The 20,044-nt window shown below is 36.9% G+C and overlaps 1 protein-coding gene across 20 annotated transcripts in view; it reads right to left on the bottom strand.

Moving 5' to 3' along the window:
* The window catches only part of INTU (inturned planar cell polarity protein), a 97,436-nt gene that overhangs the window by 76,331 nt on the left and 1,061 nt on the right, over positions 1-20,044 (bottom strand). For 18 of the 20 annotated variants that reach the window (XR_012435073.1, XR_012435074.1, XR_012435072.1 and 15 more), the window contains exon 1: positions 10,523-10,759. The exons of the other annotated variants lie outside the window; for them this stretch is intronic. Coding sequence is in view for 7 of the 18 variants with exons in the window: in XM_065545443.2 (XP_065401515.1) it covers positions 10,523-10,668 (146 nt within the window). In the remaining 11 variants the exon portion in view is untranslated. Of the gene's footprint in view, positions 1-10,522; positions 10,760-20,044 lie in introns of those variants that run through there. 20 annotated transcript variants of the gene reach the window in all.

The following is a 20,044-nucleotide window of genomic DNA, read 5'->3' as shown; positions in this document are numbered from 1 at the left end:
ACATCTACAGAACTCTCCACCCCAAATCAACAGAATATACATTCTTCTCAGCACCACATTGCACTTATTCCAAAACTGACACATAGTTGGAAGTAAAGCACTCTGCAGCAAATGTAAAAGAACAGAAATTGTAACAAACTGTCTCTCAGACCACAGTGCAATCAAACTAGAACTCAGGATTAAGAAACTCACTCAAAACCCGCACAACTACATGGAAACTGAACTACCTGCTCCTGAATGACTACTGGGTACATAACGAAATGAAGGCAGAAATAAAGATGTTCTTTGAAAGCAGCGAGAACAAAGACACAAAAAACCAGAATCTCTGGGACACATTTAAAGCAGTGTTTACAGGGAAATTTATAGCACTAAATGCCCACAAGAGAAAGCAGGAAGGATCTAAAACTGACACCCTAACATCACAATTAAAAGAACTAGAGAAGCAAGAGCAAAACACATTCAAAAGCAAGCAGAAAGCAAGAAATAACTAAGATCAGAGCAGAACTGAAGGAGATAGAGACACAAAAAAACCCTTCAAAAAATCAATGAATCCAGGAGCTGGTTTTTTGAAAAGATCAACAAAATTGATAGACTGCTAGCAAGACTAACAAAGAAGAAAAGGGAGAAAAATCAAATAGATGCAATAAAAAAATGATAAAGGGGATCTCACCACCGATCCTACAGAAATACAAACTACCAGCAGAGAATACTATAAACACCACTACACAAATAAACTAGAAACTCTAGAAGAAATGGATAAATTCCTCGACACATACATCCTCCCAAGACTAATCCAGGAAGATGTTGAATCTCTGAATGGACCAATAACAGGCTCTGAAATTGAGGCAATAATTAAGAGCCTACCAACCAAAAAAAGTCTAGGACCAGATGGATTCATAGCCGAATTCTACCAGAGGTACAAGGAGGAGCTGGTACCATTCCTTCTGAAACTACTCCAATCAATAGAAAAAGAGGGAATCCTCCCTAACTCATTTTATGAGGCCAGCATCGTCCTGATACCAAAGCCTGGCAGAGACACAACAAAAAAAGAGAATTTTAGACTAATAGTCCTGATGAACATCAATGCAAAAATCCTCAATAAAATACTGGCAAACCAAATCCAGTGACACATCAAAAAGCTTATCCACCATGATCAAGTTGGCTTCATCCCTGGGATGCAAGGCTGGTTCAACATACGCAAAGCAATAAACGTAATCCAGCATATAAACAGAACCAACGACAAAAACCACATGATTACCTCAATAGACACACAAACAGCTCTGACAAAATTCAACAGCCCTTCATGCTAAAAACTCTCAAAAAATTAGGTATTGATGGGACGTATCTCAAAATAATAAGAGCTATTTATGACAAACCCACAGCCAATATCATACTGAATGGGCAAAAACTGGAAGCATTCCCTTTGAAAACTGGCACAAGACAGGGATGCCCTCTCTCACCACTCCTATTCAACATAGTGTTGGAAGTTCTGGCCAGGCAATCAGGCAGGAGAAAGAAAGAAAGGGTATTCAATTAGGAAAAGAGGTAGTCAAATTGTCCCTGCTTGCAGATGACATGATTGTATATCTAGAAAACCCCATAGTCTCAACCCAAAATCTCCTTAAGCTGATCAGCAACTTCAGCAAAGTCTCAGGATACAAAATCAATGTGCAAGAATCATAAGCATTCTTATACACCAATAACAGACAAACAGAGAGCCAAATCATGAGTGAACTCCCATTCACAATTTCTTCAAAGAGAATAAAATACCTAGGAATCCAACTTACGAGGGATGTGAAGGACCTCTTCATGGAGAACTACAAACCACTGCTCAACGAAATAAAAGAGGATATAAACAAATGGAAGAACATTCCATGCTCATGAATAGGAGGAATCAATATCGTGAAAATGGCCGTACTGCCCATGGTAATTTATAGATTCAATGTCACACCCATCAAGCTACCAATGACTCTCTCCACAGAACTGGAAAAAACTCCTTTAAAGTTCATATGGAACCAAAAAAGAGCCCGCATTGCCAAGTCAATCCTAAGCAAAAAGAACAAAGCTTGAGGCATCACACTACCTGACTTCAAACTATACTACAAGGCTACAGTAACCAAAACAGCATGGTACTGGTAACAAAACAGAGATATAGACCAATGGAACAGAACAGAGCTCTCAGAAATAATACCACACATCTGCCACTATCTGATCTTTGACAAACCTGACAAAAACAAGAAATGGGGAAAGTATTCCCTATTTAACAAATTGTGCTGGGAAAACTGGCTAGCCCATATGTAGGAAGCTGAAACTGGTTCCCTTCCTTACATGTGATACAAAAATTAACTCACGATGGATTAAAGACTTAAATGTTAGACCTAAAACCATAAAAAGCATAGAAGAAAACCTTGGCAATACCATTCAGGACATAGGCATGGGCAAGGACTTCATGTCTAAAACACCAAAAGCAATGGCAACAAAAGCCAAAATTGACAAATGGTATCTAATTAAACTAAAGAGCTTCTGCACAGCAAAAGAAACTACCATCAGAGTGAACAGGCAACCTACAGATTGGGAGAAAATTTTTGCAATCTACTCATCAGACAAAGGGCTAATATCCAGAATCCACAAAGAGCTCAAATTTACAAGAAAAAAAACAAACAACCCCATCGACAAGTGGGCGAAGAATATGAACAGACATTTCTCAAAAGAAGACATGTATGCAGCCAACAGACATATGAAACAATGCTCATCACTTGCCATCAGAGAAATGCAAATCAAAACCACAATGAGATACCATCTCACACCAGTTAGAATGGCAATCATTAAAAAGTCAGGAAACAACAGGTGTTGGAGAGGATGTGGAGAAATAGGAACTTTTACACGGCTGGTGGGACTGTAAACTAGTTCAACCATTGTGGAAGACAGTGTGGCGATTCCTAAGGTATGTAGAACTAGAAATACCATTTGACCCATCCATCCCATTACTGGGTATATACCCAAAGGAATATAAATCATGCTGCTGTAAAGATACATGCACACTTATGTTTATTGCGGCACTACTCACAATAGCAAAGACTTGGAACCCACCCAAATGTCCAACAATGATAGACTGGATTAAGAAAATCTGGCACATATACACCATGGAATACTATGCAGCCATAAAAAATGATGAGTTCATGTCCTTTGTAGGGACATGGGTGAAGCTGCAAACCATCATTCTCAGCAAACTATTGCAAGGACAAAAAACCAAACACCGCATGTTCTCACTCATGAGTGGGAACTGAACAATGAGATCACTTGGACACAGTAAGGGGAACGTCACACACTGGGGCCTGTTGTGGGGTGGGGGAGGGCGGAGGGATAGTATTAGGAGATATACCTAATAAAAATAACGAGTTAATGGGTACAGCACACCAACATGGCACATGTATACGTATGTAACAAACCTGCACGTTGTGCACACATACCCTAGAACGTAAAGTATAATTTAAAAAAATTAAAATAAAAGGTAAAATAAATTAAAAAAAGAAAAGAAAATAGATTATAGCTACCTCACGGGACTCTTGTCAATAGAAAATACAATAATGTTGTTCCTGGCACGGTTAAGTTCCAAATAAATATCAGTTCCCTTCTTCTTGCTTTTACTAGATATAACTCTCGTGTTTCTGTATTTTTCTAACTGGCATTAAATGAAGGTGTCTCTAATGATCTCGGTTTGCCAGGTTTCAGGGTAGGTGAGAGTGACACAAGAAGTAAAGCTAGGCACTGCCTTTAAAGACCCTACAGTTCAATATTCCTGGAAGGTTCTTTATTCCTACTCCAGAGGATTAGTACCTAGTTAGATAAGCATCAAGAGATTGATCAACGGGTACAAAGTTACAGTTAGATAGGAGAAATGAGTTCTGGTGTTCTATTGCACAGCAGGGAGACTATATTTAACAATATTATAGTGTATATTTCAAAATTACTAGAACAGAGGATTTTTGAATGTTCTCATCACAAAGAAATGATAAACATGTGAGGTGATAAATATGCCAAATGCCTTGATTTAATCACGACACAATGTATACATCTATTGAAACATCACATTGTATTCCACAAATATATATAATTATTATGTGCCAATTTTTAAAAAAGAGGATAAATGATTAGTGTATTAAGAAATTTTAATAGAATTCTAATGACTGTTGTCCCAAACTAGTTGTTCTAGCCCTATTAGAAGAAAGGGGATGTGTTAACAACAACAACAACAAAAATAACAACACAAAAACCTAACCTTTCATTACAACTTCCCCAAATCAAAGAAATTAATACATATAGATAATCCCCACTCCAGGAGATGAAGTTTAATCCCTCCTCCCCTTGAGTATAGACTTAGTGACTATACTATTCTGGAGAACAGAGTATGGAAAGAGAAAGATAGTGACTTTCCAGGGAAGAGCCCTGGCAGACACTACCTTACAAAACCAAGTGATCAAGGTTATGATAAACAGGAAAGGACTAAGAAATTGTTACAGACCATAGGAGACGAAGCAAACAATACAGTATTCTGGATTGAATCCTGGAATAGAAAAAGAACATTAATGGAAGAGTGGTGAAAGCCAAATAAAGTTTGGAGTTTAGTTAATAGAAATGACCAACGTTCATGTCTTGTTTTGACAAATGTATAACAGTTGTGTAAGATGTTAACATCAGGGGAAACTGGGTGAAGGATTTATGGGAAGTCTGTACTATCTTTGGAACTCTTGTGTAAATCTAAACTTACTCAAAAATAAAAAGAAAATTAATGAAAGGAATTAAATATAACAGTTTTAATTCAGATATTTGTAGTACATGGGTCGTATTTCAGCAGTAATATAAATACTCCTTCAACATTTTCTAAGACCGTATGGTACAAGCTACAGAATTACTGTGTAAATGTTTTTCAATTTTCTTTCAGCGAGTCTTATTTTGTTTATTCTGCTTTGCTTTAAGCAGAATAACTGCATGTTTATAGCCTGCCTGCAACATTTTAGGGCACTTTAATTGGTACTCAAGTCCCTAAATGATGTGGTAAACAGGAGTAGAGCCGTTCTTCCTAAAGAAAGACTTGCTAATTTGCAAATAAGCAAGTTCACTAACATAAGCTGTAACATAGATGTATTAACGAAAATGAACTTCAGATAATGTTAATAATTTTCTCATTCCTGACATATTCAAAAATATCTAGGTCAACACTAAATCTTTTAATACCCCTTTAATAGTTATTTGAATCTCTCAGGTCTTTATTTGCATTAATGCCAGCATTTTTCATCATTTGCAATAGTACGGCAATTTCCTTAACTACCACAAAAAAAGAGTTATAAAACAGCCAGCCCTACTTGCACATTTCCTTAGTTAAGGAAAATAATATTCCAAATCTGTTACATTACACTTTTTTTTTCTTTTTTCTTAGTGGGCAAAGCACAATGCACTTTACCAAAGTGATCAACACATATAGTTATGTGGTGCTAATAGGTATAACAGGACAATTCTAGGAACAGAGAAAAACCACACACAATAAAAACACTGTAACAAATTAATATGGGTTCTATCTGGCACTTGTTCAGTAAGCACTTGCTTGCCTATGCTTTTCTGTGTTTTCTTTTCTGTGCTCTGTCTACTAAGGAGATCTAATTTTCAGTCTTGATGGTCTTCTCATCATTTTCTAAAGGAACACCATGAATTTCAATCGTTAAAACATATGCTGGATGATATAGCAGCTTAGGGGTAGGGAGTCTCAGATGAGCTGAAGCTCTTCTTGCCAGTCAAATTTGAATAACTGTTAAGCATGTCAAAGAAGGCAAAGGGATCAGTCAATAAATGCGTAACTGTTCATTCACTGTAGTTAATACATTTCTACATCAGGAACACATCTAATAGTGACCTCATTCCCTGGGTCACATTTCCTACCACCTGCCCCCTCAGCTAAGTGCCGCATTCCTAGGCATCACTAAGTTAGTGATACAATCTAACCCTGGCAGAACAAAAGTCATACAGCAACAAAACATTTTGTGATAGGACTTTACTGTACTTTTAAAGATGTCAGATGGGACAGAGAGCTAATCAAATGGCTGAAATGGAAGTGCCAACACTCAGGAATAAAGATTGTTATAGGACTAGAGCACAGGATGGAGAGATAGTCTAAGACAGACCAGAAAAGAGTCTAGAAGAAGGTAGCACTTAAGTCGGACCCTGAATGATTTTGACAAGTAGAGATAGGAAGAAACGGTATTCCAAACAGAGAGAACAAAGTACATACAGGTGTAGGTGTGAAAGCAAGTGGTCAGTTTGAGAATGAGTGGATAATCATTTTCAATAATGAACAGGGAGATCAATAAAAATGAGATAGGAAAGACTTGGGACAGATCTAACATTTAGAAATCATCCTAAGGAATCCAGAATTTATTTGGAAGGCCACCAAACTTTTGAGTAGAGTAGAAAAATGATTTAGAACTGTGTTTTAGAATGCAAACTGGCAGTGGTATGGAAGAAAGACCAGAAACAGGATAAATCAGAGGTATGCAGATTAGTTAGGAGGCAACTCCACTGGTGCATGGGAAACAGGCAAGAGGCAAGAGGCAAGCCTTTTAAGTAAGGCAGTGCCTGTGAGAATGGAGAAGAGAGAAAACCAGAGAAGGAAGTCAACAGTACTGGAGACATCAGATCTGAAAACAAGAGTAAGGAGATAATGATGTCAGTAAATGAGATGGGTAGCCTAGAGAAGAAATGGAAGACAATGAATTCTCTTCACACACTAAGCTGGAAGTAGAGATAACAGCAGGGTATTACCATTTTTCATCATAAACCTAGTTATATACCATGTGTCTTTTTAATCTATATTAAATTAAAAGTAAAAAGGAGTCAGTGTTCAGAGCAGAAGAAAAAGTAGAAAATACTATCCTAAATTGGATGTTAATAGTATGGCATCATGAGTTGAAATGAAATATTTTTATTCTTCACAAGTAGTATGGTCCCATGTTAAAAATTCAAGAAAGAGAGAAATTTCAGCATTTCTACACATCATTGAGTTGGGGATATGATGTAACTCTGGCAGAACAAAAATCATAGACCAGCAAAATATTCTGTGTTAGGGCTTTGCTGTACAGAATAGATTTTTTTTTTTTTTTTTTTTTGAGATGGTGTCTCACTTTGCCCCCAGGCTGCAATGCAATGGTGCGATCTCGGCTCACTGCAACCTCCACCTTCTGGGTTCAAGTGATTCTCTTGCCTCAGCCTCCCGAGTAGCTGGAATTACAGGCGGACACCACCACGCCTGGCTAACTTTTTGTATTTTTAGTAGAGATGGGGTTTCACCATATTGGCCAGGCTGGTCTTGAACTTCTGACCTCAGGTGATCCGCCCTCAGCCTCCCAAAGTGCTGTGATTACAGGTGTGAGTCCAGCTCAGAATAGGTCTTTAGTGTACAATGGTGATAGGGCTTCACTGTACAAAAAAAAAGCACTTTTTTTCCGTCAGACAAAATTTTGCTGTCACCCAGGCTGGGGTGCAATAGTGTGATTGCAGCTCACTGCAACCTCAAACTCCTGAGCTTAAGTGATCCTCCCTCCTCAGCCTCCCAAGTTGCAGGACTACAGGCATGTACTATCATGCCTGGCTAATTTTTTTATTTTTTATTTTAGAGATTGGGATCTCACTATGTTTCCGAGGCTGGTTTCTGACTCCTGGTGTCAAGCAATGCTCCTGCTTTGGCCTCCTAAAAGCAGGATTACAAGTATGAGCCACCATACCTGGCAGAGAGATGAATTATTAACAGGGGCAACAACATGGATGAATCTCAAAGTAACTATGCTGAGTAAAAGAAGGCAGACAAAAAAAGAACATTCATACTGTACAATTCCATCTTTATAAAACTTTAGAAACTACAAACTCCTATGGAGTGACAAAAAGCAGATAAATGGTTATCAGGAGAGGCATAAATGGACGCTCAGTAGGTACATGGGGAGACTCTTAGGCGAGATGGATATGTTCATTTTCTTGACAGATGTACACATGTCAAAACATCAAATTGTACATTTAAAATATGTGCAGTTTTTTTGTATATTAGTTGTCCTTCAATGACACTATTTTTAAAATCCCAGAAAAAAATGTAAAGGACATACCTCCCTTCTCCAGTCAATCCTCGTGTTTTACGTAGAAGTTCCTTAGCTTTAACAACTAACATCTCATTTAAAATCATTCCTGTTTCTCTCCATCAGTCAGTTTTAAAACTGACGTAACAACAACAAAAAATTCACTTTGAAAAATTAAAAATCCAAGTCATAACATTGACAAACTCTGTGTAACATGAACTAGGCATATTAGCTGGTAACTTGGCATTGTTGCAAATGAATGCGTGATTTCTGTTATCTTAATACTAAAACTAGCTAATGGCTCCCTCAACCCAACCGACCCACCAGTATTATCTCTGAAGCCTCCCAGGGGACACGCCCATGTGCCAACTTAAGACATACTGCAGCAATATAAACTCTTCTTTAACAAACCTAAAACAAACCTATTAAAATAACTCTACCAGAATTTACCATAGTGTAATTTTATCTCAAAGATGATAAACTTTTAAATTCCATATTGACAATCACAGAACATGCAGGTAACTAAAACCTCGAAAATTTAGGATACTTTATGTGAATCAATATGCAGTACGACTTCCTTAGTAAGCTTCATGTAGTCCATGAAATGCAATAGGAAATTCATGTCTTTGCTTTAATGAGACAGACTAAGGTTGGCATTCCTGTACCTTTGATCAAAGAGTAGTTCTGTACAAGTTGGGAAGGCCACCGCTTATAATGATGACTGCAGCTTAGGGAAGTAAACATCTATGATAAGGGAAGAACAGAACATAAGCCTTTCTGGCAAGTTCAGCAAATTAACCTTCAGGTCCTACAAATCAAGAAAGGACATACTTAAAATTTGAAACCTGGTAGGACTTGAAACACAGATCAGCAAAACATCTTATGGTAGGGATTTGCTATACTTTTATTGTTAGGAGGATAAAGACACTAGAACATTTGGCGTGGTTATTGAAATGTGAAAAGCTTAATGATGATTTTTTACAAAAATGTAACACATATATATGTATTTTGAATCATGAAATACTTTTAAGTGACAAGTTCTCCTATCACAAGGTCCGCAGATTGGTCATTTCCTAGGAAACAAAGTTCACTAGTTTAATCCCATCGAAGTCATGGTGGCCCATTAGGTATCAGGCATCTTGAATTCTCACACTGACAACATTCAGCTGTGCAACCATACATGAATTACAGATTCTCTCTGGGCTAAAAGTGTGTGACTCTAAAATGTGAGAAACCAAGAGTTTGAGTCTTACACTGTCTATGGCTTCACATACCAAGACCAAATAAGGTTCTATGTAATTCATATTTCTTTCCAGCAGTCTTGTGTAATAATCATGAATTTTAAAATTATTTTTTAAATGCCTACAGCATATTACAAAAAATATGATATTTAAAAATTTGTTTAAGTCTTCAAGAACGTATTAAGCAGGTTTCTTCACCATACTTTTAAAGGCAATGATAAAAATCTTTTACATACTGATAGGTAAAAACAATTGCCAAATAACTGTTCCTCCTACATACACATAAATTATTTCTAACTGTTGTTCCTAAATACACATAAAATATCATCCAAAACTGACAAGGTATGGTTGTCCATTACTGGGTTAGTTGACATTTTGGCACCAAAACTTTTTCACGATTAGTCAGTCATTCACTTCAAGCTACTGCTGACTGACTTTTCCAAAGTTCTTAATCCATTGCGGCAAGGGATAGATTTTTTTAAAAAATGAAGTAGCACTGAGTACTGTGAAACAAAATAACCTTTTCATGGCATTATTAAGAAAGTGAAAACCTTTAGGTATCTGTATTTTTAAAAATTAAATTATGACGTAAAATGGAAAACAAGAAAACCATGGAGATGCATAGGAAAATCCAGCAGAAATATCCAGAAGTGCTGAGAGGTTGTCCTTGGTGGTGAGACTATGGGTAGGCATTCCTTCTGTTATATAGCTATTCATTTCCATAACAGAAAACATCTACATAAATTTAACAACTGCCTTATAAAACGTGTAGGGTGTCTCTCTACTCCAAATACTAAAGAGATTAAGCCACAAAGACCCCACCAAAGAAGCAAGACGACACTGCGATCGGAAGGAAGAGTTTTTTGAACACTGTTACAGATATATCCTCCTGTGGCCTAGACAGAGCCCATGACCGAAAGAGATTCTCCTCATCTAAGAATCATTTTAAAAACAAACAAAAAAAAAAACCTACAGTAGCAAAGAATGGCATCGTTATTTCTGCTCACACCACCATACAATGGAACGTGGTGCAATTAAATCCCACTTATTATAGAACCCCAAATACTCGATTCCAACCACGCCAACACCCTTGCAGTCCCCCCAGCCCACGTGTATATTCTCTGGATTGAAGGGATGGGCTTAATTGTCCCTCTTTGAAAACCTTACTCATAATCGCTACTCGCTGAGGAATATGAACCCGAGTCGCTGACTCGATCTTCAAAATCACAGTCCTCATCTTCTTCTTGTGAAGAGGGGTCCCCAGGGAGCTCGTCTGAGCTCGGACGCGAATCGTACGAAGCCACAGAGGCCATTGTCAGGAATGCAACAGCTACAAGTGAAGTAATTCAAATCTCGCAGCTACAGCTTGCTAAGGCCGCCATGTTGCCTCTGCATGGAGGGGGCAGAGGCCATGTGACCACCAATTCTTAGCTGCAATTGGTGGCAGTTCGGGTTGCCAGGGAGACGGAGAAGCTTCCCAGAAGAAACAAGGAGGACAGAAAGCAGCAGCCAATGAGCTGAAACTTCGAGGAGGGCTTCTCAGTTGGAAGGATAGAAATAGGTGAAGTTTCACCGCTTACGCTCCCCGGAACGCTCTTCCTTAGAGCAGCATAACTTGTTAAAACAGGCGGAGATCCACTGGGTTTTTCCCCTTTTTCTTCCAGTGCTAGATATCCAGTTTGGTCTTTGTCCTTGTGTTTCTAATGCCTAACAGCTGTCGGTCAGCCTTCCCCTCGAAGGAAACCGCACTTTACCGTTCCTTAGGGCCTCATCCGTGCAAGTAATGGACACTTTCAAGCCATGCGATCTAGATGTTAATATGAACACGCTCTATAGTTTTATGGGTTTCATATTGTTTCGCAATTGCAAACATTATCCCAAGTGGGTATTGTAGAGTGCCACAAATGAGTGGCAATCCTGTGGAATCAACTTCATGTTCATTTTCTAACTCAAAATTGTATAATCTAATTAAGTGTTCTCATTACTAAAGTTGGAAGTGTAAACAGGTAAAATCTACCTGTCATTTATGAATACCTACATCAAGTATTTTTTAAGTACAAAAATAACAGCTGGCACTGACTGAGAGTCAGCCTTGGCTCTGGTTACTTTTTTCATATACAATGCTGAGCATTCACATACTATGAAGTAAATATTTTCTCTATATTAAAATAAGGAAACTAAGCTTTAGAGAAGTTACGCATCTTACTAATGGTTACATGGCTAGCAGTCAACAAAGCCAACCAAGGAATGAACCTAAGTCAATAACCATTACATGAAATTTCTTCCCTCAGAATCCAGTAATTCAACTATTAGGGATCTACTCTGAGAAAGAATGCAAATTTATAAAATTTGTAAAAGTGAAAAGCTGAAAGCAATCTTAAAATGTCAAATAATGGGGAAAAAGTTAAATATATAAAAATATCATTATGATTTTAACTAGAATGTGTTCAAAGAGTAAAGCATGAAGGAAATGTTCATGTTGCGGCATGTAGAAAAAGGATATAATGTTATTTTATGATCTCAAAGGCTGGGTGCTGGGGATTCTCTAATGGGCAATTATAACACGGTGATAAGTATTACAATAAATACAAGGTTCTAATGGAATACCCAGAAAAAACCAAAATAGTATATGTGGGGCCACGACAGATTTCTTAGAGGAAGTATTAATTTATATTGTTATCATGGCATGGTTCCAACAGAGAAAGAATAATGGGAGATGAGTCATCACATGGCTGGTAGGGGTATATGCATGGAGAACTCAAAGGAACCTGGATTGTAGCTGTTGCAGGGGCAGAAAAACTCTACCTCCATCTTAGGGTCCCAGCTGGGCCTGAGAATTAAACTTACCTAAAATAGATTAACAAAAGAAAAGCAACTGGAACTTGTTATACAGATTTTGAGGCCCTGCTCCACATCAACAGGATCAGAATCTCCAGGGTAGGGGCCTGGAAATCTCTATTTTAAACAAGTGCCCCCAGTGATTCAGCAAACTTGGGGAACTGCCCTAAATTTTCCCTCAGTTCTGTGCTTCATACACACAGGCCAACTGGCCATTCCCTGAATAGGCCGGAACCCACTCCCACCTTGCAAATTTGAGCCTGGCAGAGAGACCTCTCTCCCTGCTCTAGAATCCAAGTTTTTTACATGGCAGGGGAGCCCTCATAAAGAAACAAAGACCCAAAGAAGCAGTTAGAGTCAGTTAACTTATATACTGGATCGGACAAAGAACAGGTAGCTGTGCAGAAGCAACTAAATTAAATTGGGAAGTTTAAAAGATAAGTTATTTTAACAAGGTCTGTACAGAATTCTCTTGGTTTCACTTCTATGCCCTTGAGAATAAGAATGTTACATTTTTCTAGTATAGAGAGGGTGTCTTTCACATGGGAGCTTTATCTGCTGCTTTCAAGAAACAGCGCAAAGGCACTTGCTGTTTTTCAAGTGCACTAAACTTAAATGTATAGTTTACCTCCCTCATAGCCAAATAAGCTGCAGTATGCAGCTTATACTTTTAAGCTGAAATTTAGTTGTATTTACATTAACTATGTACATTACATGTAAAAATATACATTAAACTATGTACATTTGAATTTGTACATCTACAAATGTACATTAAACTATTTACATTTGAATTTCCTAGGTTTTATGGTTTTATTTAATTTCTAAATGTGCTTTTTATAGTGTTATAACAGCTATTAAATTTTGTAATTTATTTGTATTAATTCATAAAATGGTTTTCATCTTATACAGGAGCTATAAAGCAGTTTATACCTCATTTATTTAAAATTATAATTAAAAAATTTAAGTCATCCCTGGAAATCCACAAGAGTCTTTTCCTTAAAAGTGGTCTGTATGTTACTAAAGTTGAAGAACAGGAGGAGGAATTTGGAAAGGGGTAATGGGCAAAAGGAGTGTCAGAGGCATTTGAACCACAGCGACTCCATCTTGAATAGGGGCTGGACAAAATAAGGCTGAGACCTATTGGGCTGCATACCCAGGAGGTTAGGCATTCTTAGTCACAGGATAAGATAGGAGGTCGGCACAAGATACAGGTCACAAAGACCTTGCTGATAAAACAGGATGCGGTAAAGAAGCCAGCCAAAACTTACCGAAACCAAGATGGCTACGAAAGTGACCTCTGGTCATCCTCACTGCTCACTATATGCCAATCATAATTAGCATACAGTGAACAGTGAGTATAATGAGCATTAGTTGCTAAAAGGCACTCCCATCAGCACCATGACAGTTTACAAATGCCATGGCAATGTCAGGAAGTTACCTTATATATTCTAAAAAAGGGAAGAACACTCAGTTCTGGGTATTGCCCACCCCTTTCCCAGAAAACTCATGAATAATCCACCCCTTGTTTAGCATATAATCAAGAAATAACATATAAGTATACTCAGTCAAGCAGCCCATGCCCCTGCTCTGCCTACGGAGTTGCCCTTTTTTTTCCCTTTACTTTCTTAATAAACTTGCGTTCAATTTATTCTGTGAACTTGCCCTGAATTCTTTCTTGGGTAAGGTCCAAGAATTCGCTCTCTCTTGGGGTCTGGACTGGGACCCCTTTCTGGTAACAAGAGGTCCTTGAGGTGGTAGGAGGCGATAGCATACAAGACACAGAAGGAGAGATATGACCTCCCTGGACACCTCTTCCCTAAAACTAGAGGGAAGAGCCAAAGAAGGGTGCTGGTGTGGATGGTGACTTGCCAGTTTCAGGCAGGAAGCTGAGGCAGTCTCCATGTGACAGTGTTTATTGTCTGGTAAGTAGGCTGCAACCTTGCCAGCTGAAAGTGATGGAGGAAGTAATGGGGTCAGAAGTTTGAAGAAAGTGGAGACAGGAAGGAAGGGAAACAAATATTTCCATTAGCATTGAGATCCAACAAAAAATGTATTACTTTTAAAATCAGAGAACAATATTATTTTAAAAAGCTGGAGTCACTATACTCATTAATTTGAGTTTCATGGTAAAATATACATGCTTACTTTCACCATAATCTTAAACATTAGGTATGATTTAAGATTCCATTTCAAAATAAAAAGTGCTTTAGGTACGTCTTTAATAAGTTAACCTTTTTTGTTTTAAAAGCAATTTATTGGAAGTAAAAAATAAAATAAGAAATTAAAAAAGGACATTTACAAATTTTAGCAAAATATCACATTTTCTTCCTACAAATTTTTCATCCATTTTTTTTGTAAGCATCTAATAGTTTCATACCCTGCCTCATAAACCTTGCATGGTACCTCCTTAAATAGAGAACAAAGTTCAAACTGTGTAGCTTCTTTTAAAATTTTTTCTCTAATTCTACACACAATTGAACACCAATTCAGAATTAAATGCTTTATTCCATGTTACATCTTAAGTTAATCAAGCTCATCAACTTGCCTATTCAAAAGAATCAACTGGAGCTTGTTACACAGATTTTGAGGCCCTGCTACACATCGACAGGATCAGAATCTCCAGGGGAGGGGCCTGGAAATCTCTATTTTAAACAAGTGCCCCCAGTGATTCAGCAAACTTGGGAAACTGCCCTAAACTTTCCCTCAGTTCTGTGCTTCATGCATATGAGCCCATTGGTCATTCCCTGAATAGGCCGGAACCCACTTCCACCTCCTGAATTTGAGCCTGGCCAACAGACCTCTCTCCCTGTTGTAGAATCCATCAACCACATAACCTTGAGCAAATGATCTCCACAAGCTTCACTTTCCTTATCTGTAAGTTCAGATAATGGTACTTACTTCACAGGACTGTTTGGAATCTAATGAGTTAATGCATGTAAAATACCTAGCACATAAAGCGTCAATAAAACAGCTATTTTATCTCATTTACTCACACAGTTTTCTTACTGTGGAATGATACTTACCCAAAATTCATTTGTTGAAATACTACATCTTTCTTCAAGATCCAATTCAAATAGCACCTTTTCCCAAAAGCCCTCCCAGACACATCTCCTACCTCAGCAAGAATTCCTTTTTCTACTCTTTCCTCATAATCTATCCCATAAAATTAGGTTATAACTAATATCAGTCTGTCTTATATCTAAATTAAATAGGAATACCTCTATCATTGCCACCAAATGACAATCTCCTGGAGAACCTGACTGGGTCTTTTTTTTTTTCTCTCTCTCTTCAGTCTTTCACCTGTCACAAGGTTGAACTGGAGCAAAAAACGCCACATGAAAGTATACCTGCTAGGACGTTAGCTATATCCCTGAGTTATGTTAACTCCCTTGTCTAATTTACTTACATGTGTTAGTTAAATGGATAAAAGTGAGCAACAACAAAATTTACCACCTTGCTTGATCTTTCATCAAAGAAGAAATAATATCAATCATTTTTATCCTTATTTTAATTTTCAGGTTGTAGTATCAATTAGACATATTTCTAAATTTACATATCATATTTCTACTAACTTACTAATATTTAATAAGCTTAGATATTTTCGAAAGGATGAAGAAAGGAAAGGAATAGGATGTCATTTTCAGGGCTTTTATAAGAATATTCTGTCTGTTTCATAATTAGCAATTGCAAGAAGATTTAAGAGATTTAGACTGGGGTATATTTTCATTTTCCCTTTTCCACTACCAAATGACCAGCCATCTTCTGAAGCCCAAATATGTTTAATTTAATGCATATGAGACATGACATCCTTATTTCCATAGATTACCATCTCGATTAGGCAAACAATACAATTCTAACATAAAATACACCAGATAAGGACATAATTAAATATTTAGTATCATTAGCAGGTTCAGGAGCTCTTTCTCTAGTAGTAATAGAAGCTAGCAATGAGAAGTAAATGAAAATAGGGCCACATGAGGTCATATTCATTAAAAAAACTTAAACTACAAGGTAAAAATTATGTAAGAGTTTGTTAGAAACTAATATTGCCTTAATTGTGAACACAGAAATAATTATACTTTATGAACTATGTGGTAATAATGACAGCCATAATTGTTTTAAAAATATGAATAAATAACTTGGTAGACCAATAAAATAGCATTTTAGAAAGTGAGACTTTATTATGTAGAAGATTTCAAATTTCAGAGTTTATATATCAAAATAACATTTCAGCAATCCTAAATGTACAGAACTGCATTGTGATCTAAAATTCTCATTTCCCTCTATAAAAGTTGAATTACTTGTTAAAATGCATGGAACTGGCCGGGCGCGGTGGCTCAAGCCTGTAATCCCAGCACTTTGGGAGGCCGAGACGGGCGGATCATGAGGTCAGGAGATCGAGACCATCCTGGCTAATATGGTGAAACCCCGTCTCTACTAAAAAATACAAAAAAAAAACTAGCTGGGTGAAGTGGCGGGTGCCTGTAGTCCCAGCTACTCGGGAGGCTGAGGCAGGAGAATGGCGTGAACCCGAGAGGAGGAGCTTGCAGTGAGCTGAGATCCGGCCACTGCACTCCAGTCTGGGTGACAGAGCAAGACTCCGTCTCAAAAAAAAAAAAAAAAAAAAAAAAAAAAAAAATGCATGGAACTTACCTGCAATAAGATCATATATTCCACATTTCGATAGTAATGGAATACAGATGAGAATCCAGAAGCACAAGTGAGACTAAAATAGATGGCACAAAGCTCAAGCCCAAAACCCAATTCATTTACTCCTGTTTCTTTTCATTTTATATCTTCATTTACAAATTATAACAAATTTGGCAAGTTGTTCTACCACTATAGATAAACAGCTGCCAATCAGAAAGAAAGGCGGCTCCCTTAAAATAGGAATGCAACAACCCTGGAAATTGTTGATGGCCGACAATCTGCTGATGAAGAGGAAAGTAAAAAACAAAAGGCAGACATGAGAATTACCAAAAAATCATAGTTTATAAATGACTGCCAAATGCCCTAAGTAGCACCTAAAAAAAAACAAAAAACAGCACTGTTGAATCCTACAATAATTTGACATCAACTGGAAAAAATACTTGATAATCTGTAAGTGCCATGCATTCTCCAGTCAGGGGATCCAAGTTCTCATCCTGATTTTGGCACCAGTAACCAAGTGGAAGTGGACGAAGTCAGTTTCCTCATCTGAAGGCAGCAATAATAATCTCTGCCTACTATATAGGGTTGCTGAAAATCAAATGAGATAACCCTTGAAATCTAACGCCTTATACCTTAAGAAACAGAGCAGTGTGTACTTTATATTATATTTTCAAAAGCTTTTGGTTTTTTAATTATTCATTTTAGTTTTTATTTTTAGAACTTAAAAAGATATTACATACTCTTTTACTAACAGGAATATTACTTAATTGGGCATACCCCCTGAGAATTCTGGATAGTTGCAGTATTTTGAATTTGCATATTTTCGCCTTTGGTAAGAGTATGAAATTTGGGTCGTCGAAAATTTTGAGAATCACCTCTAGTTCACTTTCTCCACTGGCTTAGGGGTCAAAAAGCCAGCACGCTAGCCTGGACCAGCACCATTCATTAGCTATTAGGCCTTGGGCAAAGTCACTTGGCTGACTCTTCTCAGAATCTTTAGGAATAGCTATCCTTTTGTGTTTTGTTTTAGTTTTTTATTATAGAACAGTTGTTAACATAATCCCTTATATTTGACAGAACTTTAGTTTTATAAAGCACTTCCATATCATCAGAAATTCACAACAACACCTTGTGAGGTGGGTATTATCCCTTAATATTAAAGAAAGAACAGGGGAAAATACAAATAAGTGAAAAATCTTGCCAAGTCACACAACTACTGTGCAACAGAAGAATTAGGACTCCAAGGAAATGATTAATTTGCAATAGTATTGTGCATGTGTGTTTTTAAAAAAAAAAATTGCAAAATACTATTAAGAGGATTGTTTGGTTATTTCTTCTAATCAAGATGACACAAAAATAACGTAAGTAAAAGTAACTGAGAAATGCAATACTGATGCTTTTCCTTGACTCAGACAACTTATGTGTAACTTTTTTCAAAAAGCAGAATAGCTAAATTTATTTTGCTGAGCTATTTTTATTTTAGTATTGACATTTTGATGTTAGCACCTCATGCAGAGAAAAGTTTGCAACTTCGCTTTAATTTTGGGTTGGCTGAAGTATCTTTTTCAAAAGCACAGCAATTTAATGCTCTACATTTTAAAAACCATATTTGCAATGGAAAATATACAAGTAATTTTAAAAAGTACACACTCACAAGACTTACCCTTTAAAGTAAGACGTTAAAATAAAATAGAATAGTATGTTATTTTCTCTTAATAACATAGCTACTAGTCACTTTAATGCAATTGCCAAAATTTTGTATATAATTTACAATGGATATTTTAAAGGAAAAAATAAAAGTTTTGTAATATTAATACTTTTTAAAAAGGCCATGCATTGATATGGTTCATGAGAACTATGAATGATAAGTACGAGTATGATTTAAGGGTTGTCAGATCTCGCTAATTTCTATAATATTGTGCCTAAACAAATCTATATATACAAGCAAAAGACATTTGATTAGATGTGAACTTGTGTGAAATACAGCTTCATTAAATGAAAGAGAAACCTCTACAGATGTCGAAGTTTTTTTTAATGTATGTTTGAAAACATTAATACATAACCACTAATAAGAGTAATTTATTGCAGTAGCAAAAAGATTTTCGTATAATGTTGAAAAGAAAGCACTGTTAGCCATGATACTGACAAACACATTTATAGTTCCAGATTCCATTGGTTCCTCTAGCATTTGGGAGCAGTTATTTGTAATTCAGATAAAGTAGCTTTTCATTCTAATACTGAGCAGGTTATTCTAGAAATATTCCACTACTTCCGAAATAATCATCTCAGTCTTCAGGACTATAGCTTAAACATATTCTTTTGCCTGGTTTATTCGGACGGGTTTGTGCTTTGGATCTGAACTCCTAAAGTGTTAATCAGTTTGAAATTTTTTGGCACTCGACATTTAAACATGAGAAATATGAAGAAATTCTGTTGCAGCAAGGTCTTAAGCTTTTAAAATCAGCACCTCTCCCAGCTTTACAACAAAGTCATGCTGTGAATGAGTTTTTAGTTAATGCTTCTTGGGATTTATTCCTGGACTATAATTTTATCAAATGCAGGGGGAATTGTTTTTGGGAATTTAACAGAATACCCTTTTCACTGCTCGTTTAATAATATTTTATTTTGTATGGCAGGGGCTCTTTGGGATTTGGGGGAAACCAGCTGCAGAAAATTGCAGGTTTCAGAAGAGAGCTCTGAAATCGCAGACACCCGATTTCTCCCTTGCACACTGTCTTTCTTTTTTACTCACACTTCCAATAGAACAGGATTTCTACAGCTCATATGGTTTTGTACAAAGACTTAAAAGGGCCACTTGAAACGTTTACAGATGAGAGGGCTCACATAAACCTCCCTCTGACAGATATTTACTAAGCGCCACTTACTCTTTCTCGCCACAAATGTATTCAAGAGATACTTTAGATATATTTATAAGAGTTTTTTTTTGTTTTTTTTTTTTTTTTTTTTTTTTTTTTTTTTCCTACAACGTCTTATGAAGGCCAGGCCTTCCTAGAACTAAAGCAGCATTAACTGCCTGGTATTTCATCCATCCTTTCTTAAAATTGAAAGACAATTTGCTCTTCATGTGGACTATTTCTTTCTCTTCTATACGCCCATCACAGTAACCATGGGATTTAATATTTGTTAGTCTATTTTGCATAAAGGATAAGGTTGGACGAAAGTACCAGCGGTTAAAATTAA

The sequence above is a fragment of the Macaca fascicularis genome, chromosome 5 (assembly GCF_037993035.2).
Source record: "Macaca fascicularis isolate 582-1 chromosome 5, T2T-MFA8v1.1".
NCBI classification, from domain to species: Eukaryota; Metazoa; Chordata; class Mammalia; order Primates; family Cercopithecidae; genus Macaca; species Macaca fascicularis.
Note: the sequence above shows the minus strand (reverse complement) of the source record. Positions and strands in the feature narration are given on the sequence as shown.